General features: G+C 43.9%; 2 protein-coding genes across 25 annotated transcripts in view; one reads left to right on the top strand and one right to left on the bottom strand.

Annotated features, from left to right (window-relative positions):
• Nucleotides 1–26108, bottom strand: part of NGEF (neuronal guanine nucleotide exchange factor) — a 48147-nt gene that overhangs the window by 8868 nt on the left and 13171 nt on the right. For 2 of the 12 annotated variants that reach the window (XM_086844492.1, XM_086844493.1), the window contains 9 exons: nucleotides 24648–24762; nucleotides 14988–15173; nucleotides 14777–14880; nucleotides 9913–10187; nucleotides 5436–5596; nucleotides 5143–5295; nucleotides 3033–3162; nucleotides 2210–2284; nucleotides 172–261 (listed from right to left, as the gene is read on the bottom strand). In XM_086844492.1, coding sequence (XP_086700618.1) covers nucleotides 172–261; nucleotides 2210–2284; nucleotides 3033–3162; nucleotides 5143–5295; nucleotides 5436–5596; nucleotides 9913–10187; nucleotides 14777–14880; nucleotides 14988–15173; nucleotides 24648–24762 — 1289 coding nt within the window. The other 10 variants (XM_086844495.1, XM_086844500.1, XM_086844497.1 and 7 more) reach the window with 10 other exon arrangements.
• Nucleotides 15151–26108, top strand: part of NEU2 (neuraminidase 2) — a 37416-nt gene continuing 26458 nt past the window's right edge. For 2 of the 13 annotated variants that reach the window (XM_086844553.1, XM_086844555.1), the window contains exons 1-3: nucleotides 15202–15733; nucleotides 16321–16525; nucleotides 19856–19954. Coding sequence is in view for 3 of the 13 variants with exons in the window: in XM_086844546.1 (XP_086700672.1) it covers nucleotides 20833–20915 (83 nt within the window). In the remaining 10 variants the exon portion in view is untranslated. Of the gene's footprint in view, nucleotides 15734–16320; nucleotides 16526–19855; nucleotides 19955–20744; nucleotides 20916–21579; nucleotides 23870–26108 lie in introns of those variants that run through there. The other 11 variants (XM_023933389.2, XM_023933386.2, XM_086844547.1 and 8 more) reach the window with 10 other exon arrangements.

The following is a 26108-nucleotide window of genomic DNA, read 5'->3' on the forward strand; positions in this document are numbered from 1 at the left end:
CCTGTGTATGTGCACACCACACCGGCCTTGGTGCTGCCCCAGCCTCTGCAGCAGGTGTACACTGAGCACACACAGAGGGGCTGTGTGCAGCAGCCCCTTCAGAGGGGCCTTTTTGTTGGCTGTCTGCAATGTGCAGACAGTGAACCAAAACTGTCCAGCCTGTGCTTATACCTTGATCTTGAATTCTAGTTTCTTCTGGATGCTGATCATCTGCTCTGTTCGGCTCATCTTCCGGACACCTTCATTGCATGCTTTCACCACCTGGGAAAAGAGAGCACAAAGGATTGTCCCTGCTGGCCTTAAGCAGGTAAGTGATGATGAGCAGCATGAAAAGGCCTGACCGTGATCAGATAAGTGCTCTGCTGCAAACAGGAATTGACAAAGCCAAGTTCTTCTATCAACACTGTGGGTGAATAAAAAGAGAAGGGGAGGAAAAAACCCAAAACCTGAACAACCAAAAAGCTCTCGAACACCCAGAAGGTGTTACAGGTGGAAGCTGACTGACAGAGGACGTGGCTACATTGTGTTACTGAACCAGACAGTATTAAACAGTACTTCTGGCTGCACAGCAAAAGGAACTGCTTGTTTTCCAGATCCTGGCACACCATATATCTCATTTCCCAAGTTCCCAATATTTGAAATGAGGTATATGTGCAGTATCATCTTCAAGGGGAAAATGAAGCCAAACTTCGTTTCAAAAATGCAAATGCTGTAGTTCTGCCAAGCAGCACTAGATGCCAGGGCTATGAAATGTCCTAGGGAAAGAGCCGTTCATCACACAGAGCCCAGCTGTGTTCTGAGTACAAACTTTTAACTGAAAAACCACAACCAACGTGCAAGCACTACGCTCTTACAGGGACCTTAACCTAGATGCCACTGCCTGTTTCATAAGGAGCAACTCTCCTGAGAACTGGCTAGGTAGAAAAATTACATTGGAGAGCAAGTTCCACTTTGTGCTCTGTTTCTGCTACTCAAAAATCTACCAGAACATCAGTAACTGAACCTGTGATCAGCTCTTGCCTCTCAAATAGAGAGAAAATAAGCCTATAGCAAAAGTAAGCATACAGAAGTAAGCTTACAGAAAAGTAAGGCTTCTGTTGTGATTCCTGTACCTAGCTGGATATTAGGTATCTAAGCTTAAACACTTACAAGTAAGTGTTTAACCATGCAACAGAATTAGTAAACTGATCACCTGAGTCACTGATAACTGAATACAAACCCAGCATTTTTCCATCAGCAGCTACAGTCATCTGCATGCTACAGGAACAGCCTTCCTCACACTATTGACCAATGGAAAAATAATTGGCTACCTTATGTGTCAAGAGGGATTACGCAAATACTAACTCCACGCAGAACATTCTTCATTGATAAAGTCCCTGTCTTTATCCCTAGTGATCTCCAAGCATACACTTCCTAGGCTGGTTCAGGGTAAATCCGAGAGCCTGTTCTGTTCTAGTGTTCCAGTCAGAAACTGCAGGCCCATTCTCAGGCTGATGTTCTAGCACAGTTTTCAATTTCAAATACTTGTGTTGAACTTCAGGAGTTAGGAGATGTTCCAGGCTTCTGATGGAGGAGGGTTGAAACACAGTCCCAGCCCATGTAGCTGCCAGCTATGTCTAGACCATTCAGACACAGTATTATCCTGTCTAACCATATCAGGAACAGTCCAGATGGGAAGCATCCCACTGCCTTCCTGGGGTTTTGTACACATCAGTATCTAGCACAACTGAACACCGCACCTACCTACCAGCTTCAGGGAACAGGGCTAAAAGCTGGCTTGCGTACTTCATCAGGCAGCTGTTATTCTAGGTCAGAGGAAGAGGTGTGCTGTGTAAGAGGAAACCTGACACAGTTGTACTCTGCACCTAATCACACCTCTCAGTGCGATCCATCACCTTCAGGTGTCTGCAAAAACATTTTTCGTTCTTGGAGACTCTAAAGGAAAACATTCTCTGACTTTTCATATAGCAGAAACCTACATCTATTGTTAGCAAGGGATTTGTTGTCACTGACATCTAAGTGCATGTAGACTAGTCCATCTTTCAGACTTCAGGGAAAAAAACCTTCTTGAAACACAGTGTCAGGATTCAAAGAAACAGCTCCGGGATAGAATGTAGTCTACAGGTGATTTTTTCAGGGGGATATGTGTGTGTGAAATGAGCACGGTGGTTTAATCTTAACAGTGTTCCATTAACTGATTCAAACTTACTGTTTCCAGTTCTTTATGTGCATCCAGGGCAGTGGATTCTCTGTCAGATTTCTCTTCCACTTTCTTCAAAATATTCTGCATGAGAGAAAATGCTGTGTTAATGCTGATCCCAATGTGAGAGCACAGAAAGGTTTTTGCTAACCTACAGATTATTTCTGGCCATCAGCCTAACTACAGCAAAGGTGACACAATACAGTGACTCTCACCTCTTAGTTCCTGTTTCTCATTAAGACCTGCTCCCATCTGACCTTATATCTAAGAGAAATACAACAGGTAGATTCTTATTTTATAAAAATAAATTAATAAATAACTAGAGCTGGCACTAATAGACAGTGCTATTTGTAATCCCAATGGGATAAGACCGTTTGGAACTGAGCTGTTTCCTCATCCCTGGAAGCATGTTCTCCAGCAGTGTTTAGGTAAGATGGCAAAGCACAGGAGGAAAATGGCTGACTGGTCCAATCCACCATGGTGCAGCATCCCTATGTCATCCAGCTGTTCTGCGTATGTGTGTGTGTCACCATCCTAACTGTCAGGCAGCTGAGTTAATGGACTGTTGCTACACCTTCTGGCAGCTCAACAAAGCTCCTTCTCAACTCTTTCACTCCGTAAATGCAATCTGGCAAATTCAACATTAATTCGGGGATGGACTCTGACTGAAATCCTTTTTCCATAGTTGTGGAGAGTGTCTGACTGTGGAAAGGCTTCATCCAGTTCTAGGTTTGATCGTAGCTGTATCTAAGCCCCTTTACAGCTGCTGGAAAGGAAAATTCCAGGAGTGATCCAAAAGTCATTTGTGGGAGAGAGAAAAGCAAAACTCTACCTGCACCAGCAGCTTGAGTCGAGTGATCCTTTGAAATGGCAGAATCAGGAAAGAAGAAAAGGACAAGCCTTTGCACTTGGGATCCAGCTCCAGCTGTGAGATCACTTCCCGAAAGGCTGGTTTGTCCTGGCTGAGAGGAGAGACAGAGAGGCTGAGAGCTTTGAGTGCTACCCTGCCTGGGACTCTGGTATATAGTTGGTGACCCAAAAGCAGCTTGGTCCTAGAGTCAGCATCTGCCTGGCCTCTCCCAATAGGAGACAAGAGGGAAGGAGGGGACTGAATGCCTCTGGGTGTATTTTAGTTTAAATCTAGAACTATTTATAGTGCTGGGGGAGGGAAAAAATAGACTTCTAATGTACAAGCCACGGCAGTGCTCACATGTGTTCATATCTATCTTAGCAGCATACACTGCGTGTGTAGGTGTATGTGAATGGGGTGTGTGTCCAAGTAAATGAGTCAGAGGCATAATTATATATTTTTACACAGTTGGAATGCTGTAATAAGGTGAAATTCACAGTCATAAGAGCAAGACAAGCCACAAAGCAGCTCAAGCTTGAATATTCCTTGCTGCTTAGCTAGAAGATGGAAATCATTATCTGGCCTGAGAAGGGCAAGGGCTATTCCTGGGCCTTCCCTAACGATGTTTGCAGGAGATAAGGGCACAGCTGGGCCACAGAGACAGCTGTGCAGAGCAGAGCAGTCCCGGTTGCCACAAACAGGCAAAGCTTCCCGGCAGCCAAGGACTGAGCAAACCTGAGCAAGGCTTGTGCTGCTGGAGTCCTGGCTAGAGGAAACAGTATGGATGCAAAGAGGTTGCTAACAGTGCAAAACCTGTCTGTACTGTGTGTTACACGGTAACAGATTACAACATTCGAAAGAAGCCATCGGCAGTGCTCTTCCCTGCTGCAGCAGATACCTGTGTGACAGTGTGACTCACAGCAGAATGGAACTGCAATAGAAGAGCCAAAGGGGGAAAACTGTGACACACCTCAGGGCTTTGAGTTCAGTCAAGTGTTGCAAAATTCCTGTGCTAGCTGGGAGCCTGGGGAAGGGAGTCTGTTCTTTTCAATTTGCTTTATGTATTCCTTCAGACAAAAATGCTGCCCTCTGAATTTGCATTTAGGAATACCTCATCTCCAACAGGTCCCTTTCAAGCTCAAGCAATCCAACCCGTTGTTGCTTTGCTTCTAAGTGATAAGATAATGGCTGTAGACAAACTCTTTCTGCAACTGCATTGCATAACTCTGACTGAAGGAAACCCTGTGGTACCCTCTTTTTGGAGAGAACAGCAGGCCAAGCTCAATAAAGGTCCCTTACATGTTTGGGTTATTTTCCTCAAAAGTTAGAGAGCGGAGAAATGAAAGGATTAAACATTGTTACACTCGCCTGAACTAGCTGATGCTACAGGAGAAAATACACTGCAGCATGTGCAATGGGCTGTCCTGAAAGAATCCAGGACATTGTAACTAGAGAAAAATTGATTTTCCTCCTCTCAAAGACGAGCTTGTAGGGCACTCGTTGTTTTGAACTGGTATCAGAAAATTCCTACTGGACCAGAAGACTTGCTACACTTGAAAAATACTACAAAAATATCTTGGATTATATCCTTAGGCCTAGGTTTGTGTGTTTAACACTTGAATGTGAAGAAAAATAGCTTTTTTATTTTTTAATCCTTTTAAGAAAATCCTGTTGTTCTGAAAAAGAATAGTTATGAAACTGAGGAAAGTCAAATGCCTTGCTGAGAAGGTTGGGAAAAGCAGTGGCTATTCTTCTCATCAGACATCTATATTATATTCTTGGCCTTGCATCTCTTGCCTCTACTTGCAGTTTAAAAATATGTGCATTGCACAAGCACATGCCCCTGCATGCACCATAAATATTTCCTACAGTTGAGAAATGCTGGCTTTGAATTAACTTGCCATGTTACCTGCATCAACCCATCCTTACAATAAAACCTTAATTTTATTTTTATAGATGCAGTGAGAAATTACGGAGTGGGAAACCCTGTTTCTGTGCTACCTAGCCCTTTCTCATAAATACCAAAATTACACATAAATCTGTGGCTTGTACAATTTTGCAGAATAGTCCAGCAACAAGCACTAGAACTCACAGAAGCTGCTTGTAGGCTCTCTCCTGATAGGTCTGGTTGGAGACGTAGGTGATGTACACAGAGAAGTGATTAACTGTGTGCTGGTAGACAATATCACACACGTCCGAGATCACAATGTTCTCTTCCACACGCTGCTCAAGGTCTAACAGGAAGCTAAATGAGAAAGTCGGCACCCATATTAATTGTGACCCATCTGTCCCAGGCAATGCCCAGGAGAAGTCAGCTCATCCATCCCTCTACAACTGCAGTTACCTAAAGCTACTGTTTTCAGTGCCATCCAGCAGCCAACTTACCGCTCACTGACAGCCATGACATCCAGCACATTGGAAAAGAGGATGTGTGCCTCAGACTGGTGCAAGATCTTTTTCAGACGTTCATTCTCCATGAAGTGAGACACCAGCAGATTCAGACTCTTGTAATACGACGCTTCAGAAGTAACCAGCTCAAACATGGCCTGGGGGAAAATCCCAAAGAAGGAAGTCAGCAGTTACCTTCTACAGAGAGGCACACTGGGCATTAAGTCTGTGCTGCTCAGCCACTGACCTTGCACCCACCCTGCAGGCCCAGGCTGCATGGAGAAGTAAGCCCACAATGCATTTGCCACATGTTACAGGAGACAGTGAGTTCAGTGGGGAAGTTTTCCTCCCACAACCATCAGCCCTGACCTAGAGGAAATACAGCTGTCACTGTCCAAGTGAGACTCCCTGATCAGCCCTGGCCATACACTTTTCTGCCCTAGCTCACAAGGGACCAAGACAAGACACGGTAGTCCCTAACTACTACCAGAAATAATACCAGAAATAATAAATAATCTCCAAATTTCGGTCTTTGCTTATCCTGTTAGAAGAGAAATCTCTAAAGCAAAGTCTGGCTTCCTCAGGCCAAGGATGTGGTCTGTGGAAGCAGAAAGACAAATTGATGGTTTGGTTCAGAGATAAAAATCAGTTTAATGAGATGTAGATATAAAATCTTCTACCTACTGCAACTGCTGCAGGGACATTCCACTATTACCACTCAGAGATCCCTTACTCTCTGCGCGAGTAGATGTTGTCTCTGTTCAGAGGTAGTTACAAAGGGTATTTATTTACACAACTACTGAATCCATTAGTTGAAGTAAGATTAACTGAAGATTCTCACAAGAGCTTCAACCCAATGAAAAGCTGTTAGATCCTTCAGGCATCTCTTGATAAAGGGGTATCTTGGGTTCCTTGGCCCATGCTGCCATTACTGAGAGATAGTTGGTAGTTCAGTAAAGTTTTGTTCCCTTGAATTTAAAGCTGCTTCCTTGCGCTCACAGCTCCTCTGTTGCACCCTGCTGAGGTCCGGGGAGCTGGCAGTGTGGGTGCCAGTCCCTGAGCTCTGCTGGCTCTCAGCAGCTGCTGGGGCCCAGCTAAAGCTGAGGAGGTCTGATTGAGCCACAGGTACATGCAGTGTTTTTTGTGATGTGTACATAGAAAAATATATTCTAAATTAGCTGGGGGTCTGTCTTGTGGCTTGGTTGTTGTCTGTTTTTTCTCTTTAAAGAAATTATTTGGAATTTTCCACTGATCAGTTTTTGGCCTTTTTCTGGAAATATCACTGTGCATCACATAAGAACTCAAGAGTAGAGACCTGGGTTGTGTCCCTGACACTGTGCAGCAGCCCAAGATCTGTGTGAATGGGTACAGCAAGGAGGGACTGTTACTCAGTCCAGAGCTGCCGAAATAGCAGTAGAAGTGACATTTCAGCTCTTTGCAGGGTTGGCAGCCTAGGAAATGTTCCCAGTGGGCACTTAAGTCCAACAGTGGTTTCCTGAACCAGAGGAGGAGGTTGTGCCTGCACAGCCCCCAGAAGGAAGATGGAGCAAAGGGTGTCAATACAGATGAACTTAGTCAGTGACTGTGGAACAGATAGTGTTTAAGGAATAAGAGGATGCTGGATCTTTTTTCAAGGCCAGATTCCTAATGAGAAAAATAGAGGAGTATCAGCTCAGCCTTTCCCAGAAGCTTTACCCAGGCACTGGGTGAACCTGTGAGAGAATGTCTCTTTCTGCATTACTGGCTCAGTCCTAAATGTAACTTTAACAGCTTTAACTGGACCTTTTTATTTGATAAATTAGAGAAGTGGAAATAGGAAAAGATATAAAGGATGTGTTGGAATAGCCTGTCCCTTCCAGGTATCCTGGAGATTGACACCTCCAATCATTTTGCACTGCAGCTTTCCAGAGACTCCAAGTCAGGAATTTTTTTCTGCCAAGTCTGACTGTAGAATTTGTGCATGTTTGGCTGCTTGCCATAGTGGAGGGTGCCAGACCTGCAAGGGCAGGTCCAGAATGGAGGCTATACTAAAGAAATAATGAAATCAATAGGGAAAATATCTGGCTTGCTTGTTCCAGTGGGGACAATAAAAAATCACTTTCCATGACACTTCTCAAGCATCCACTGCTCTCCCAGTCAAGTTTCTTGTTTTGACATGTGAAAATCCTGTTTGTTGTTTTTTTTATTAATCTTGCATTGATTAGCTGCTCAGTAATATTCCATCATTGCCACTAATGAACACCAGATTTCTCTCCTTGTTCTAGTCTCTTTTCCTTTGAAGATTATTTCAGATAACCAACTTTTTCTCTGACTGTTTAAGCCCTGCTCTATTACGGTGGTGTTCCCCTCCTCAGCTATGAAGCAGGGTGCTAACTTCAACTTTCTTTCCATTTGTGTACCAAATAATACTCTTGCTCCACCTTCCCTGGCTGAAGATATGCAAGCTTTTCTGCTCCCTATGGTTACTACAGCTTTGAAGATAAAATGGGTCAGAAAATACAATTTTGTCCTTAAGATGTTTACTCCAGAATTTCTGTACTTCAGGAAAACTTCTCCAATTCCCCTTTATGAAGCTGAACATTTTACATTCTCTAAATTAAGCCCTCATGTACAGCTCACTCTCACAGTTCACATCCAACATGAGTAGAGTTCCAGAACTGTAGGATCAAGTAGTGCTTGCTTATAGCAAGGCTGAATTCAGCATCATCTCTTCAATAGCTTCAGTGATTTCTCTAGGCCTCCTTGTTTTCTGACCTTGATTCTCCTCACAAAGCAAATTCTCCACTCTATCTGTTCATGTTCAGCCAATTTCACAGCTTTCTGGCTTTGAGCAATTTTATAATCTCTTACTGTGCTAATCCCAGAACAAGCAGGAAGAAAATTTCAGGTTTGATAAACTAACAGTGGAGAAGGCATAGTACTTTTTTATGACAGCACTGTCCCATTCTCCAGCTGCTTTATTTCTCTGGTTACTTTAACAGAGAGAAGAAAATTTGGAACACTTAATATTCGGTTTTAGCAGCACAGAGATTTTTTTCCCAAAAACACATATAGGTAATGAATGCAACTTATCAGAAATGACAAGCTTGGAATCTGTAACACACATTTTAAGCAAAATATTTCTCCGTAAAAGATTCTTCATTTTGAAGCAAAAATAAAAGCTTGTATTTTTTTCAAATGCCAGATTGTGTTCATAATGCTGGCACTTGGAAGTACTGTGTTTTGCCAGGTAAGCAGAACAAATCCAAATAACCAGTGCAGAAGAACATGGAAAAACAACAACAAATCATTTCATTCACCTTCAGCCCTAACCCTGATACACTAACAGCCTGTGCTTGCCAGCCCAAACTACTATATAGAAACACCAGTCCCCTGTGTGAATAACACAGCCTTTCCCATCATACCTTTGGGGTGCACAAGATGACCCTTTCCAGGGTGACAGTTAAGTTACAGCCCTAGCCAGGACTGGCACTGTGTGCACAAGGTGTTATCAGTGTGGATTATGGAAGTCTAAGTGAATTTAGGAGGGACTGCTTGCACCCTAAGTTGTTCTTCAGCACTTGGGGTACAATCCTGTGAGCCAGGGCTAAGCACATACACTGCCACAACCACCTCATCAGAAGCAATCCTGGCACAGGAGTACAGTTAGACTTGTGGGATTGAGCTTTAGAAAGCCCCCTCCTTGTACCACAAAGCAAACCACACACTAAACAAGGTTTGCCCTCCCCACTGCTTGCTATGAATGCAGCGCTATGCAGTGACAAAGAGCACTCACACTCTCCATGATACCCAAAATAGCAAGCAGTTGTAAATTGTGGTGTGACTGATGTTGTCATCGCTTGTGAGAGCTACCCCCACCCACTCCCTTTCACTGTCTGATGCAGTTCTGTAAGTCATAGCTCATGGCTCTAAAATACTGATGTCACTGCACTGCATGGCTAAATGCAAATACACCTGTCATTATTTTTTACTGCTTGCAATAGACCCCAAGTAACAACAATTAAATATCAGGACATTTATCAATCTCCATCTCTTCTATTTCTATTAATGTTAACATATTCGAAACCTTACAGTTAATGGTTGAATTCTTCTAAGATTTCTGGTGGAAAGTTATGTGTCCTGACAATAACTTCAGAAAAGGATTAATGTGCACTGGAACCAATAGCTCTTTCATAAAAATCTCTTAAATATCCCTCTTCCTTTGTAAATTTGTCCTAAAACTGAACCAGAAAAGGGAAATAAGTTCCTTTTGCTACAGAAACATCCAGCAGCAATAGCATATAGAACAACGTCTGCAGTTTCACAAAAAAAGTGAGTGCTAACCAGTGCAACTCAGAAAGTACTCAACAGGGCAAGACTTGTCTGTGACTGCTGTGAAGATTTTAGTTTTTAAATCTTGATCATTTGGCCTAATTCACTGTCCATTTTTTAAGCAGGTAACACAGTTAAGGAATATTCTGCCTTCCTCCATTACCTCCTGCAGCTTGATCTCATCTGGTTGGAGGATGCTGAGGACACCACTGTTCTGGACCTCAGGAAGATCCTGCCATAAGTTGAACCTGGAGTTGGAATTTCTCAGCAAATTGATTTGTGGTGGAGCTTTGTTTTCAATTGTACTTGTGGGTTCTGCTTCAGATGGGGTTTCCTCACTGGGTGAAGTCTCCTCAGGGTCTGTCTGTGAATCTTGCAATCGCCTGGTTTCAATCTCCTCACGTGTAGATTTATCTCGATATTCCTGGTACAAGAGTCCTAGGAAGGAACGTAACAGGTCTGAGAGCTTACAACTGAATGAGACAGTAGAAAAGTATTGTGGAAAAGACAATTAGTTTGCATTACTTCACCTCAGCAGAGGTGAGAGATATCCCTTCCATGCAGAGTGAAAAGCCAATTATGGTATTCCTATTTCAGCCAGAAGTGGAAACTATAAATGGAAGGCCATTTCTAAATCTAAAGTGTTGTTAACAATCGGCTCTCACAAAACATTTAATAACACAGTCAGATGAATCCATGATCATTCAGAGGACATAAAAGAAGCGATTTTTCAGGCTTTAAATGTCTTTTAAACCTTGATTTTCTCTGTTATATTACTATGTTACAAGCTATATAGGTTGATACATATGTTTAACCATGTGTCTGGAAGAGTAATACTGCACACACTGAAATTACTTTAAAAGGAGCTATTTGACGGCCACAAAAATCTTTAATGAGGAAACACTGAGCTGCTGTTACTGGCATTGGACAGGTGAAGTTTTGGGACAACTGGCTACTTTTTTAGTTGCTAGGTTTGTTTTGGTATGGACTTCATGGTTAGCCTTGGACACATTGCTTAATATCCTGCTGTTTCCTTTCTCAGTTTCTATGATGCTTGAAGATACAAAATTAATATTCAGAAGTACCTATTCTCTACAGCACTAAAGAACAAACTCTGAGTTCACACCATGTGGCAGCACATCAATGACACCAGGTGTCTACCAAGTTTCAACTACTAACTTCAGGAGTAGAGGAAATTGCACAGGATTTGCCCCCACTCCGATATCAATTGACAGCATGAAAAAGGCAGGAATCTTGAAGTTCATTGCCAATCTTTAGAACATCCTTTGTCTCTCCGAGGGCTTTCAAACTGTCCCATTTTTCTTTCTGAACCATCTGTAGGACCCAGAATTTTAATTGCTTGAATATAAAATGTAATTTAGAAGACATGTAAAGGCAGGAGAGCATGAGCACACTGAGTCACTTTCCTCCCTTAATGAAATTGAAGAAGCACAATTTACATTATCTCCCTTGGTTTATACTTGAATTGCAGTGTAACATGAATGAATAAAAAGAAAAGCTTTTGATGTTAAAAAAGACATGCTAAATAATTTTGTCTGAACCATTAGGGGTTAAAATTTATCTGGTCACATGTACTTATGATATTTGATCTGAGATTCTGTGTGTAATAAGGTGAGAGACAATGGGATTAAAAGTTTGTTTAAGGCTGGCAGAAGCGTAGATTTTGCTGCCTATTAAATCTCTGGACCAGTTTCAATGAGGGTATGTACCAATCACTGCTAAAACCATATAGGAAATATGCTGGGGAAAGGCGCAGGAACAAGCGCAGCATTACTGCAGTCTGCGAGTGTGTCCTGTTATCTGTTCTTCCTGGAAAGATGTTCAACACCGGATTAAAATAGCAGTAAGGGTAGCTGTGCCTAGGAAACCATATAGTCTTCTGTTAGCTTCCTACACGATACTGAGCAGAGGAGACTTCCCCTGAAGTTTTGCATGCTGCTGCCACTTATGTAATTTCTCTCTGCGTCAACTAGGTTTATATGGCTTTCCTAAGCATTTCAGGCTGCTTTTCACCATCAGGGAGGATGCTGAGGATGTAGCAGGGTGGAAGGGCTCCTTCATGAATGTAGCAGGGGGCCTGCTAAATTGGAGCTGCTTTTGGTGGCACTGATCTGTATGGTCAGCCTGTGCTTGAGGGCTCTGGGTTCTTTTCGCCCCTTAGAGAGCAGGACAAGCTGGGAAGCAACATCCTGCAGCAGCGTAGGCAGTGTTTGGCTCAGGGGAAAACACGCTGGGAAACTAAAGCGTAATCAATTTTACTCATATTGGAGATAATTATACTTACGGTGTTTGACTGCAGGTACACAGCCATGTTGTGCTGCTGGCTCTGCCTTGCAAGTCAGAGGATGCTTTGTGTAAGGGGTATTTAGGGCCCTTTGTGCAGATCTGAAAAGCAGCCCTTTTTAAGAGATGCCCAAGACTATTTCTCTCTTGCTTTTAAGGAAAGAAAACCCAGATAATTAAAGCTGGTTTTGTTTCCACGTTCCCTGACTGACCAGGTAAGAGCTACGGAGCTGTCAGCAGCAGGCAAAGCAAATACAGACATAGAAAGATCTGACTGATGGAAAGCATCCACCACCAGAACTCGATTGGAAAGGACAGCAAGAGAGACTAGCTGAAGCTCTACCACAGACAGCAATATGGGGAGAAAGCAGAAAGGTGGTACAGAAGTAAGACAAAAGACAGTTAGCTGTTTAGGCAGAAGGACAGGAAGAAATGAGGGTTGTGCTAGCAAGGATAAAAGATATCACTGCTGTCTGGGTCCTAAGGGTCTACTCAAATGCTGGTAAAGAGGTTAGAATGGGTAGAGAAATTATGTAGGTAAGAGAGAGGTAGGGAAGTTATGCTAAAGCCTTGTCCAGATGGAACAGAAGATTGTCACAGCACAGGAGGGCTGACAGATGCAAGGTGAAGGAACAAGGTTTTGACATGTTGAAAGGAGAACAATACATTTGGGAACTAACTGAATGTGTAGAAAAAAAGCTGAGATCAATAGTTGAATGTGACTCAGATTATGTAATTATTTAGTAAATGTTTACATTTAGTAAGTTAACAAGTACAAAAAGTCAGAGACCTATACAAGCTCCCTTCATTGCTTAATGTCCCAACTGTCCCTACCGTGACCTAACAGTTATCCCTGTGGTCAGAGCATGATTTTGGTGTTATCTGTTGACTTAAGTGTTTAAGACTGTTCTTCCTAAGGCATGTTTACATAATTTTTATAGTACATAACAGACATTTCCCTTTTTGTTTATTCCATTTAATTTTGCAGTCACAGTCTCTCTTCCCAGCTGTCTTAAAACCTGGGAGGGGAATTGAAAAACTAGTTACTAATTGTGGAAATCCTCGCCTTAGAGAGTTAGCAGCGCTGTTAAAGTAAACGTTATTGCATTGAAAGCTATATAAAATCCCAGGAGGCCCAGAAAGGTTTTCTCTGAAATTCTCTGCTCCAGTTTCAGACAAAGAGTCCACTAATGTCTCAGAAGCACAAGGGAGGGCAGGGAGTGAGTGAGCTCAAGCCATTTGATGTATCATTTCTGGTGGGGATAAACATAACACCTCATACTGTCAAAACCCAGTCTCCTCTATAAAGGTGCAACAGACCTACTTGCAGTTACACTGATGTGTGCAGAGCTTTTGCACAGCTTCCCTCTGATATACAGTACATAAAAATATGTGTGAATATAGCAACTGGGTTGCTCTGAACTCCTGCTCGTTTTGGTATTTTTTATTTCACCTCTGAGGTGCACAGTCTGAGTAAACTGACAGTGTTTTGACACAGCTCCCTTGGTAGGTTAGTATCTACACAGCCAAAAGCAGGTAACAGATCTGGCAACACTCATGCAAATTGTTCGCCACTTTCCTCCAGGAGGCCCCAAACTCAGCTGGTTTGTCTGACAGATGCTGGCAGGCTGCTGGTTCCACACCAGCCTCCTTCTCCAGCACTGTCCCAGTGGCATCAGGTGTACCAAGAATCAGCCTTGCATGCCACAGCCTGACACCAAACAACAGAGACAGCCTGATAAGCCTTCTTGTTCCTGCCAGGGAGGTTTGCACTGCTGCTCGTGAGAGTTATCTCTTCGATTTTCCCATGCTAAGTGCTACATTCCCACCCTCTAGATTCAAGTATGTTGATTCTATTTCCTGAAACTGAGCAGGAGTGTTTAAAAACAAAGCTTTTTTATTCCTACCATGAAACCTGCCTCAGGATGTGATTTAACTTTGCTGTTGATGAAATCCCTCTGAGGAATGCCACAATTCTGATGTGGGAAACCAAGAAACAAGCTGTGGAGGTCCTCCCCCCATCCCAGAAAAGATAAAGATTAAAAAATAAAATACCATAAGAACAAAAGCTTAACAATCCTCTCCTCCATAGCCACCCAGATAACCTCAACTTTGCCTTTTTAGAAACCACAAAGGATGAAATAACTTACTCCTGTGTTGAAAGTGCTACGCCAGTGGCTGTTACAGTAAAGAGATGCAGAACCTGGTGCACACAACTAATGTTAGGATAGGTGACAAAATACTTTAGTCTTAGGACTTTTGGAGTATGCAAAATCATATTTTAGTAGAAAGTTTGGGGTAGCCTTAATGATTAATTGTTTCATAATCACAAGAATAACCATTATTTATAGACAAGGGTCAGGCTGTTCCAGGATAGCATTAATCCCTGCCAGGCAACGTGCAAACCTGATGCCCCTAAAGACCTCAAAAAAACTATAATAATGATGTTTTACACCAACGGTGAGGGGGGTTCCCAGCAAGGATAAGGGGTTGGGGTCCTTTAGCACAAGCCCTTACCCTGCCCTAGACTCCCCCCATCAGTGCACTGCTTGTCTTTAGCTTTGGTTTGGGGGTTCAGGGGGCCGGCAGGTGCAGTCCGGCTGGGCTGAGGGGCACCTCTAGGGGCTGCTGTGCCGCCGTCGGTGCCGGGAGCGGGAGAAGCGGCGAAGTTGTGTGAGGGCGCAGAGGCGGTCGGACATCCCGCGGCGGGCACGGCTCCTTACCGATATGCTCGATGAGGTTCCTCCAGGAGTCGGCCGTCATGGGGTGCGCGGGCGGTGCCTCGGCCGTGCCGGCGGTGGGAGTCTCCTCAGTGGCGGCGGGGTCCCTGCAGGGAGGCGGAGGCACCCTCAGAGCAGCGGCGGGACAGCGGCGGGAGAGCGGCCCCCACACCCGCCCGCGCCCCGCGCCTCCCGCCCTCAGCACCCCCCTCACCTGCCGGGCTGTCCCGCCGAGCCGTCCTGGTCGAGGGCGCAGGCGGCGCTGAGGGCCGCGGCCAGTAGCTCCATGGCCGGCGGCGGCAAGCGGCTGCCCAGCAGCTCCGGAGGCAGCGGCAGCGGCTGTGCGGGGCTGGGGGAGCCCGGGCGGTTGCCACGGTAACCGGGGTAGGAAGGCAGCAGCCTGCACGGGAGGGAGAGGGACCTTGTGCAACCGCCCCCGGGGCGCCCCCGCAGCGCCACCCCCCCCGGCCCTCTGGGCCCCCAAGCCTCCCCAGAGAGCCTCTCTGCTCTCCTCAGAGCCTCTCCTCAAACACCCCCTTCTCCCAAAGCGTCCCCATGCTCTCCCTTAAAATCGCTAGACAGCCTCCTCAAATCCTCTCACACCCTCCTCAGAGCCTCCTCACAGATTTTCCCCACAGAGACCCCCTCAAAATCCCCTCAGAGCCTCCTCGCGGGCTTCCACCAACCCCTCAGAGCCCCCCCTAGCCCTTTGCAGCCCCTCTCCTCGCTCCCCGATTTCCTCCGAGGCTCCACGGAGTTCTGCCAAATCCCGGAGGAGCTCCCTCAGCTTTCCCCAAAGACCCCGAGATCCCTCGAAGCCCGGCAGTTCCCAAGCCCCGCTCCCTCGGAGCCCTCAGAGCTCCGCCTGACCCCTGAGTTCCCCGAGAGCTCCTCAGAGCCCCTCCTGCAGACCCTCTCAACGCCACCAAAATATTTTCCGAGCCCACGCAGACCCCTCAGGTGTCGTGTCGTTCCCCTCCTTCCCAAGCTGCCCTCTCAGAGCCCCTCACCCCGGTCCCGGTACCCCTACCCGCAGAGACCTCCTCAGTTCCCCGGTCTCCCTCCAGCGCTCCAGCGCAGGTCCCTCCTCCGCCGGGAGGCTGACTCCCTCCTCCCCAAGGGCCCCCCTAAAAGGCATCAATCCCTGCCCCAGAGACCCCCCACCTTCACAGGCCCCCCTACCTCCATCCCCCCTGAGCTCCTGCAGAGGGGCTTCTTCCCTCGATGCAGGGATGCCCTTTTCTCCGTTCGCTCCCTCCCTCCCTCCCTCCCCAGCAAGGCACCCTCCCCCAGCGAGCACCCACACACCCCGTCCCACCTCATGCAACAGCCCCTCTCCTCCATGCACGGCCACCCCACAGCGGGAGGGGGTCCTGCCCCGGCACTGACCTCCCGTCCCTCAGCCCCGGGGCGCAGCGCTGCCTCCCATCCCCTGCAGCTCTCTGCTTATGTGCGGATGGCGCCGGCTTTGAGGGAGGAAAGGGGGTGGCAGAGGGGGGTTCGCCTGAACTGCTTACAGATCTGGTGCATATGGTGTACTTCTTCAGGAGTGAAACCCTGAGATGGAGGAATGTAACTGGGAAACTCAGCCTAATCCCTCCTGCCGGGAAGCGCACTCCTGATTATCCCACAGGATTGGCTGCTATCCGCCTCTCCTTCTCCGGCAGGGCTTCGCACCCGCTCGGTCATTTCCCTCATCTCCCCTTCCTTAGCGTCGCTACTTCCATAAGGATATATTCCCTCGTTTAGGAAGTAAGTATCTCAGTACTCAGTAATCCATATCTGTCTTCGTTCAGGTAATTGTTTTTCTGCCTCAGGGATAAATCCTTTTGAGCTCCAGAGTACGGTTACATACTTGCATCACTTCAAGTGCTTGTGGACAGGTTGGGTGCAGCTCTTCACCACACGTTAATAGCCCTCAGCAAAAAAATATGTCATCTGCACCACGTTGCAGCTGAGGAGTTAACAGAGGGAAAATGCTCTGCTATTCCTTGTGCTTGCTCTCTCCCTGTTGCATAAATAACTGTGATTTTTTTCTGTATGTGATAGAGTAATTTATGCAACAACATAAAATCGGTGTGTTGGTCTGTATGTGTAAAATGGCTTCCTTTCTACCATTTTTATATTGGTTTTGCTAAATGATATGTCAGGATAGCTTTTAATCAGCACATGACGATACATCCAGAGAAACTCCTTCAGCTTATGTGAACTAGATCTAGATCTGGCACACTGGAGAGCTCAGTTGTTAAGTCATTAAGAAGCAAAACGGGAAAGAAAAAAGAGCTGGGAATGCCATTGAGGGCTCAGAGAGGGCTGCGTGTGATCCTTGTCCAGTCCCAGACCAGGAGGTCAGAAGAACCAGGAAACCAAAAGGAAATATCAGGGTGAGGGTGAGAGCTGGAGCCTGTGTTGTACTTACAGAGGAGGATGAGAGCCTGAGAGCTGTGGCTGAGATTGTCACTGGATAGATGGTCAGGATGGGTTATCAGCCATTACAGCCATTGTTATCCCAACACTGGCGATCAGGGGGCTGGGGCAGCCAGGTGAGTGAGAGGGTGGCCAAAACCTTGTGGAAGGGATAAAAGCAGCAGCAACTATGTGAAGCTCATTTTTTGGTGGCTTGTTGTCAGGGCAAGAATATTGTCAAGGGTTTTAGAGAGTGAGTAGGGTTCTTAAAAGTTTCTTTCTTAGAAAAAGGGAGCCTCTTCATTACCCTGAAATCTGGAAAATCAGATATGCTGTTTACTGTTGTCTCAAGGGAAGGACCAAGAGCAGTGAGGAGTTCTCTCTAGTATGTAAAGTGAAATCAGTGTATAAGCTCTTAAGTGACACTACTAGAATGAACATATATCTAAATATAACTTTTTGATGTATTAACTGAAAAAAAAAAAAATCTTTCAGATTTTCAGTTGCTTCACTCTCAAGAGTTAAATCTGATGGAAATCAGAATTGTTTCTTAGAAAAATGTCTGGGTCATGCTATGAAAAACATTCAGAAATAGAAAGCATCTTCTTATGATACTGTAACTGGTAACTTGATCCTGCCTGTCTTCCCTTTTCTTTCACTTTTTCCAACCTGATTTTATTTTTGGTCTGAGATGAAAACTTGAAAATATCACAGAAAGCAATAATGATAACAAACCCAGTGGAAGCTCTGAAAAGGTGAAACACTAGCTAGGAGTGAAATGCTCCCTGTGGCCATGGCAGGCCCAGCTCGTGTTTCTGTGTCTCAGAGAGCTGCTACACTGTGTAGCAATGACCAGTACTCTACTTGTCCTTCCTTTAGGGCTGTTTATTTTTTCATTGTAATTTGATCTTTCAAAGATGTTGTTCTTTCTTCCTTCCCAGTCTTATTCTTGTACTTCACACTGATATACAGAGAATATAAAAACATAAACAAAACAAGTGCCCGAGAAATACTTTTTCTCCCAACTGAGGTGACAGAGTGTTCCCAGCACTCATGGGACTGGAACAAAAAAATTATATTTAGCAAAAAGGAGATATTTTTGTCCTACAAAATTTGCTGGGATTTTCTAAGTCTTGCTTTATTGTTTCGGGACAAAACAGAAAGCTTTTAAAGTTTGACATGGAAACTAAAGGCAGGCAATCAAGTTATTCTGTCACAGTGGTCTGGCGATTGGGATCTTCATGCTGGGGGTGGGGGACCAGGTCAGAGTCAGAGATGTGCTACTCCCTTGCATGTTACTGCCTGTTCCAGGGCAGGTTTGTCACTTCCTGGAGCTGCTTGGCTTTCTCTGATCACTCAAAAAGGTTCTTGAACATGCTGAATGCCTTATTCACCTTATTCTGATACTACTTTAAGTCAGTCAATACTGAACTGTTTCTGTGAAGTAGAATAGCTATAAGATGCCTCCCTACTTCCACAATTGTTAGGATTTTATATGCAGTTCAAGCTAACCTAGCTGCTCAATTCCACTTTTCACTTGACTCCCTGAGGCAGATTTCTACCTCTGCTTTTATGCCAGCACTCATTCAAGCTCATCCCATTCACAGAAGAGCAGGTCTGGGCAGTTAAGCTTTTGGAAATTTTTTTTTTTTTTTTTTGGTGGAACTAGGTCTCTCTGCATATTGTCTCACTACAGAGTGAGCTCAAAGTGAGTGCCAGCAGAGCAGAGGTAGCAGACATGCAGATGGGTGTCAGGACCACAGCAGTGCCACCTTGGATAATTATTCACTGCTGTGAAATGCAGGCTCAGACCTGGAAAGGTGCCTACTCCACCTGATCTTAAACATGAGGTAGGAGTTTAGAGGAGGTGTACTTTTCTCTCTCATATTAACAACAAGAAATTTGATACAGAGCCTAAAGAGTTTTTCCCCAGTTACCAAAATCAGTACAAACTTAAGATGACAAACCAGTTTTCTCACCAAAATCCCTCCAATTCTTCCTAAAGCTCCTTGTCTAGTTGAAGGGAAAAAGAAAGAATCCAACTACTAGAACAACATACATTAAAGCCCTGTAATAATCCTCTCACATCACTGTAGAAGTGGTGCTGCGTGCCCTCTGCTCTTGTTGGTGACAAAAGCCATGCAGTGCCCCAACAGACCAAATTCCAGTTTTGTCTCTGGAACTCTTAGGGTCTGCAAGCATAAAGGCACCGGAAATGATCCTTGGTGGCCATGCTCTACTGACATGGTTCAGCTCCCTGTGGACAAAGGGAAGGAGGTTTGAGCTTGCAAATGTTCTGCAAGGAAGGGTTTGTGTTGTTGCAGACTGTTTCCAGCTTCACTGGAACTGCTGCTGGAAAAGATTTTAAACACTGGCTAACCTGGTCCATGTTGTGTTAAAAATGTGATGATTGATGAGAGTTTATAATTAGTTTATCACAATTACCTCATTTAAGTTACGCTTGAGGGATGAATTCCCAATCTTGGTTTGTATTTTCAGGCACTAGTAATTTTGAAAAATGAGTAATCATTTGAATTAAGATTTATTATGTGTATTTCAACTCAAAAGCAATCCTTAGAATAAAGCCCTGCAAAGAGCTTGTTTTTAAATGAAATTGAAATGCATTTCTAAATGTTGTCTTACAGCAATTTTTAGAAATTAAATTTCTTCTTCTAGAAAGTAAAAAGAGCTAGCCCAGGAGATCTTATTCATGCAAAATTCCCCAAACCCTTCTAGTCAGTGGGAGTTTCACACCAAGAAAGGCCACAAGATGAGGTAAGAAGCACTTTTTAAATCTGAGCTAACCAAATTATTGAGAAGTGTGAAGTTACTAATAGATTTGAATGTTGTACCTACTCAAGGACTTTTTCATACCTCAGTTTCATTCAGGTTCCCTCTGTTCATGTGTATTTTTTAACAGTGATTTTGGCAATCGGTATGTCTGGGCACTTTCTATTCCTGATTTTTGACTTTTTAATGGTAGATGGGTGGGAATTCTCATCCCTAGTATTTTTAGATCCTAAAGGCTAGGAATATATCTGTTCTTCTTAAGCTCCTTAAGCTTTCATCAAAACACCTTAGCTGTGTCTATTGGGACTGGCAGACTTACAAATAACTAAAAATGTTCAGGAATTCCGTTTATGACATCTTTATGTGCTTCTAACCTTTTGATGCTCATAATCATCAAGGTTACATTTTTACTTACTGACTGTCTGCCAGAAACAAGTTATTTTTTATATATTAAAAAAATATTTATTAGACTTAGGAAAATACTATTGGATCTCTTTTAAAGGAAAACAAAAATCCTGTTGTTCTCCCCTTCAAGAAACTTTGCTTTCTGTTGATATGCAAAATGAAATTTTGGCTTGCGAGGGCTTTATCTTTTCTGCACTCATGAAAATCCATAGAATTATAGGCCCTTTTCCACTGTCCACAGTGCACACAAATTTTAGACTTAGATTTTAGTACCTAAAATTCCTGAGCTCCTGCCCATGGAGAGAATGCGTGTTGTGCTGAGGGTTGGGAGAATTTCTGATGTCATAGCTGTAAAAGCTGCCTGGTCCAGATCTAGGCACTGTGAATAAAGGCCATTTCTGCGATCAGCATGATGAGAAAGCCACCTGACTGAAAAACAGAAGGAGCAAGACTCAAGCATGGAGAGAAAGAGGTTTACTTCTGGACCAGGGGACTGCTATGAAGAGAGGAACTCACCCAGAACCAGATGCTTCAGGAAATGGTGAATTGGAAAAGACCGTAAAATTTGGCACTGGAGCTAGGAGGAGGGGTGGGATACTAAGATTGTATAAAGGAGCCAAATGGTAAGAACCTGTGGACAAAAAGGACACTGAGATATGAGCCACAGGGGGGGAGTGAGAAGAATGTGTCTGGGAAATAGTAGGCTGAGGAAATTGTGTGGGGATTTACAAGTTGAAACTGATAGAAAAGGAGTGAAACAAAGAGATTGATGGAGAACTTGGGGGTCAGGGTATGTCCAGATGAAGCAGATCAGATTGGGAGACCTGGATGGCAAAGCCTAGACCTTGCAGAGTGGGCTGAAAAACCTGGCAAGAAGAGACTGGGTGGAATAGGTGGGCAGGCTGGGATTGGAATCTCCATTGGCTATATGATTTATTAGAATTGTGTATGTTATTGCTTGCTATTCTGTGTGATCCTGTGAAATATGATATTTTTACAGTAATGACATTTTAATACCTACAGTGGCTATTTTTACTGAAAATGTATTAGTTTTAAAAATACTTCTCCCTGAAAATATGGTTGCTCTTAGACTTTTTAGGATGCAGATTGCACAAAAAGAGGGATAGAAAAAAAATCTATTTATCTATCTCTGAAAGAACAAAAATTTGTTGTAGAACAACAAAATTAAAAGATTTGGTCAACAGGTGTTTGCACCAGTTATTCCTGACTTCACCACCTGCAATTGAAACACCATTGGCAGCATAAAGAGGAGGCAACTTTAGGAAATGTATTTCATTAGTAGAAGGAAACTTGGTCAAGTGTGGTATAAATCCTTTTGCAATCCAGGTCCTGAACTCTCCAGAGGCTTTTCTTGCTCTTCTGGTTAAATCAGGCTATAAAAGCAGTGCCCTCTGCTGCCCAGGACCGAGAGTGCTGGGCTAAGGGATGCTAACCCAAACTCACATGAGCAGCCTTCAGAGTGCTGTGCTATTTCACATGGGTACTGCTTCTCTCTAATACATGTGTTTGCAGGAATTCAAACAAGTTAGTTTCCCTCTTGCTGTTGGAGGTGACTATTTGTATTCACCATTGTAGCACTTACGTTCTTTGAGCTCAGATCAAAGGTGATCAAAGGGTTTTTAGATGGTCACTGTTTATCTGAATTGGAGGTTTCATAAGCAGCATAAAGAAATTATTTGCTCTGCACTGGTAGATCAATGGCCTCCATGAGCTTTGCAAAGTGAAATTCCATACTGCATTTCTCTTCCAGTGTATCTTCTGTGACAGCTTTCTATGAGCTTTACACAACTGCTGCCACACCGGAGCTGGAAGGACTGATCCCAATGTGAAAGAGCAGCTTTTTATGAGTTCAGCTCCTTCCCTGGTCACTCTGGGAAGTAGAAGTTGTGCTAGAACAACACTGAACAGCACTGAGATGCTCAGGGCAAATCAGCCAAGTTGTTGGGAAGTGACTTGGCATTGCAGGGGTTTAGACCTTTGTACAATGGGCGAGACTGAGAGGAAGCTGTGGAATGTTCTGGAGTAGTCTAGAGTGCTTATGGGGAGCTGGAGATGGTGTAAAAGAAAGCTCATGGGGAAAAAAATATAATTTGAGCATAGTTACACATAAAAACTCCCTTAGGAAGTATCTTATAGATAGCCCATGGCCATCCAGAGTTTGGAACACCAGCAATAATGTTTGAGGACGTCTTTTGTTCAGACATCAGTGTTCTGAGATCAGTGAATTACTCTACTATTCTCAGAGCTTTGAAAGACATGTAGATTCAAATCAAAATCCCATCTGAGTAGAATGCAGATGACAATTTCTTTTCCTGAGCTCCTTACTATGTTCCCCAGCTGTGTTTACTTCCTGCCCTGAACTATGTAGCATGGCTATATGTGAAATGACATCCTTGCCTATGAAGAGCTCATTTGTGTCAGACCTGCTGGTTATCTTCACGCAAGGAGAAGGGATTGTGACGGCCCTAGTATTTATATGGTTTCTGTAGGATGCTTCTGAATGTGAAGAGATGCAGCACTGCTGCCCCACTTGCACTCAGGACTGTGGTGATCCACTCCTGAGAATGTCCTGGTCAGAGGAGCCTGTACTGTCCCTTCTGCAGAACTGCTAGCTTCTGTTTTCAGAAGAATGGTTAGCTGGAAGGCACCAGATTTATTCTTTTGGGTTAAATAAAATGCATTTCTTGAGACTAGCAATAATATTTTAAATTACTTATCTGCATAATGGCCATTTTTTCCAAATAGAAGTGAGATATTACTGATTACTACAAATAATGTCAATTTTTTAGGCTCTTGCAGGCTTTCCCAATGCAGATTTCTAGTACCTCTCTTATTAATTACAACTGATCTTTTGGAGAAGGAAAGAGGACATGAGATGAATTTGAGCTGGAACTTTGGTCTCATTCTCTGTTAAATCTCTGTGCTCAGTTTCAAGAGATGCCACTCAGCAGGACTGCCTGCTTTTAGCAGACACATGAGTTAGAACCTGTACTGACCTGCCAGGCTCTGTGCACAGCAGAGTCTTTGATAAAACTATCTCCTAGCACAGGCTCATTGTTTCCAGCTCCAGGGAGAATCAGAAATTGCACATTTCAGAGCTGCCTAAGTGTCAGTGTCAGGATGTCAGACTGACAGTGATGATTATGCCCCAAGGAGAGGAAGACAGATGGGTCTAACATCGCAGCAGACTGTGGCTGTCTAGTTTCATATGCTCAGTTTATGGCCAAGGGGCAATCAATTTTAGCCAAGGCAATTAATTTATTTAAATACAACTTGACATTTGGCTAAAATTGTTCTGTTTGAGTCCTCTCCATAAGGAAAGGTGCCTGGGAAAGCACCCAAGACAGCTGGTCTCAGTGATTAGGACCAGATGATGCAGAAGGATGCATGCCCCCTTTAGAGGACACATGCTTACTGCTTCCAGCTTGATCTACAATGGAAGGAGGGACTATCTCACAGTTGTACACACAGGAGGTGAGTAGCTGGAGAAGGAGTCTGGGAGAAAACCTCAGTTATATTTGAAAGTGTAGGGATAGGTAGCTACTCCTCTCTCTGCCTGGCTGCAGTGGTGAGAGAGCAGGAGTGAGGGCAGATTTATGGAATATCTATAGATTTCTGAGTTGTGGGACCAGGGTCTTCACTGGACCTTTGTTGTTGAGGGATTTAAGCCAAAAAGGACTACCTCACTGAAAGCCTCTGTTGCTTATCAGTTCTTTAAAGTAAACAGCAAACAAAAAGTCTGGATACTTTAGAAAACATCTTTGTATCTACTTCTTCAGCTATAAAATCCTGTTTTTCATATGGGATTGTGTAACAGGCTTCAGGAGAGCGCTCTGTGAAGGCCAAGAATAGGATTACCCTGATGTTGGGATGTTCCATAATGAAATGCCCACAGGCTCTCCTATTCTCAAGTAACTGCTTAAGGCAGTCTGCCCAGTTTGCTAACATTGCTGGGTGATTCTGCATCACATTACCCTTTTTTCCATCTTCCCCACTCTCTTCTTTTTCCCCCTTTTTCCTTCACTGTCTTCCTCAAGCCCACACTGATAAAACCCTTTTACCACCATGCTAGTACTATACTGTATAAGTCATTAAGACTGAAAGCAGCACCACAAGTCAAGGTGAGAAGGCATGGATCAGAGCTACAGCTTAGTCCAGCTGTCCTTCCCAAAAGAAGCATTCTCACTCTGACACCACTCTAATTAGTTTTCAGGGAAGGCAAGGGGAATACCCTGCATGGGAACCTCCTTACCTTTGGATCAATAATTCATCTAATGTTGTTTGATCAGAGTTTGCTGGAGATGGTGATCCCTTATGAGATAAAACATTCAGAGGCTCTTTGATGGGCTCATTGTTTTTGAGCGAACCTGTGATATAAGAGAAAGCCAAGAGGGTGTTAAAATAGTAATTTTCTTTATTTACCTTTACTATATGTAGTGGTTTGCTGACACCAAAGGCAACAGAAAGACCATAGACAAAAAGGTGGTTACATTTTAGCTTTGATTTTAAAACAAGATCAGTGTCATCTGCTGCTTTTCTCAGCTTAAATGCAGCTGAGAAAAGGTGAAGTTGGATTTAGGGTATCAGTTCTTAGGTATGGGAGTAGCACTCTCACCACTGCAGGTTGGGTCCCAACATGAGTGATTTTCAGTGCAATTATTTAAGCAGAAAATGTTCAGCTGTGTGTACCTGTGCATGCCAATATTTGGTTTCCCAAATTAAGGCATCATTACTGCTCTGCTTTCAGGCACACCGTAGATGTTCAGTTTAGTAGATAAATCAAGGTTAGATTTGGTGAGATAGAGCTTTACTTTTAATTGCTTCTTCAATTTTCCTGAGATGAACCACTGATCCTTTCACAGTGAGTCAAAGTTGCATTAAGTCCAAGGCTTACTACTGCAGTAGTTGGCAGGAGAGGGTGCATTTCACTTTTCGTATGAAATCTCCCATTGTTTGAGGCTTATTAATAAATGGCCTTATGTTTTTTATTAGAAATATTTTGGTCTAAGTCATAATTCTGTTTGTCTTTCACACTGGTGACAGCACAGTCAGGTCAGTGCTCTGACTGAATCATGCTTCTGATGCACCTTTTTAATCAATTTTCAAAGGGAAGGGATGACATACAGAGTTTTAAAACCTTCTAAAACAGAGCCAAGGCCCTATGAAATAGTAATTTGAGTTATTCACTTTGAGTAGTTTAAACACTTTATCCTTCTGTCAAAAAAGATTGCAACAATTCTTTTTCCAGTTAAAGAAAAGCATATATTATGTTTTACAGCTCCTAGGCTATAAGTCAAAGCTGGGCTGCTTTTGCCATCCTTAGCAAAGGGTGCTTGTATGGAAGCCTTTCCCTCAGCTGGATTTAGATAATTTTAAATTGTTTTTCTGTGATTGCATTTCTTGAGTTTTTATTTTCCTCATTTTATATTCTCTTCTGTCTTTTCTGTCTCTTCCTGTATTCTTGCCTTCCCCTCTCCTCCCCTCCAGTTGTTCCCTGAGTAAAATGAGAACAGGTTAACATTTGAGCTTGAGTCACATCCTTGGATAGCTGCTGTTCAAATGGGTTGGAAGGCAATATAAAATAACTCACCCATCCCTTGCTTCCAAGCATGTCAGCAAATGCTGTCATAAGTTCCTGCTACAAATGAGGCTGGTTTAGAAGCACCCTCTGTCCAGTTTCAGGGAGATGGAATGAATTCAGGGAAATAGAGAG

Source organism: Cyanistes caeruleus, chromosome 10 (genome assembly GCF_971803275.1).
Source record: "Cyanistes caeruleus chromosome 10, bCyaCae1.hap1.1, whole genome shotgun sequence".
Taxonomy (NCBI): Eukaryota; Metazoa; Chordata; class Aves; order Passeriformes; family Paridae; genus Cyanistes; species Cyanistes caeruleus.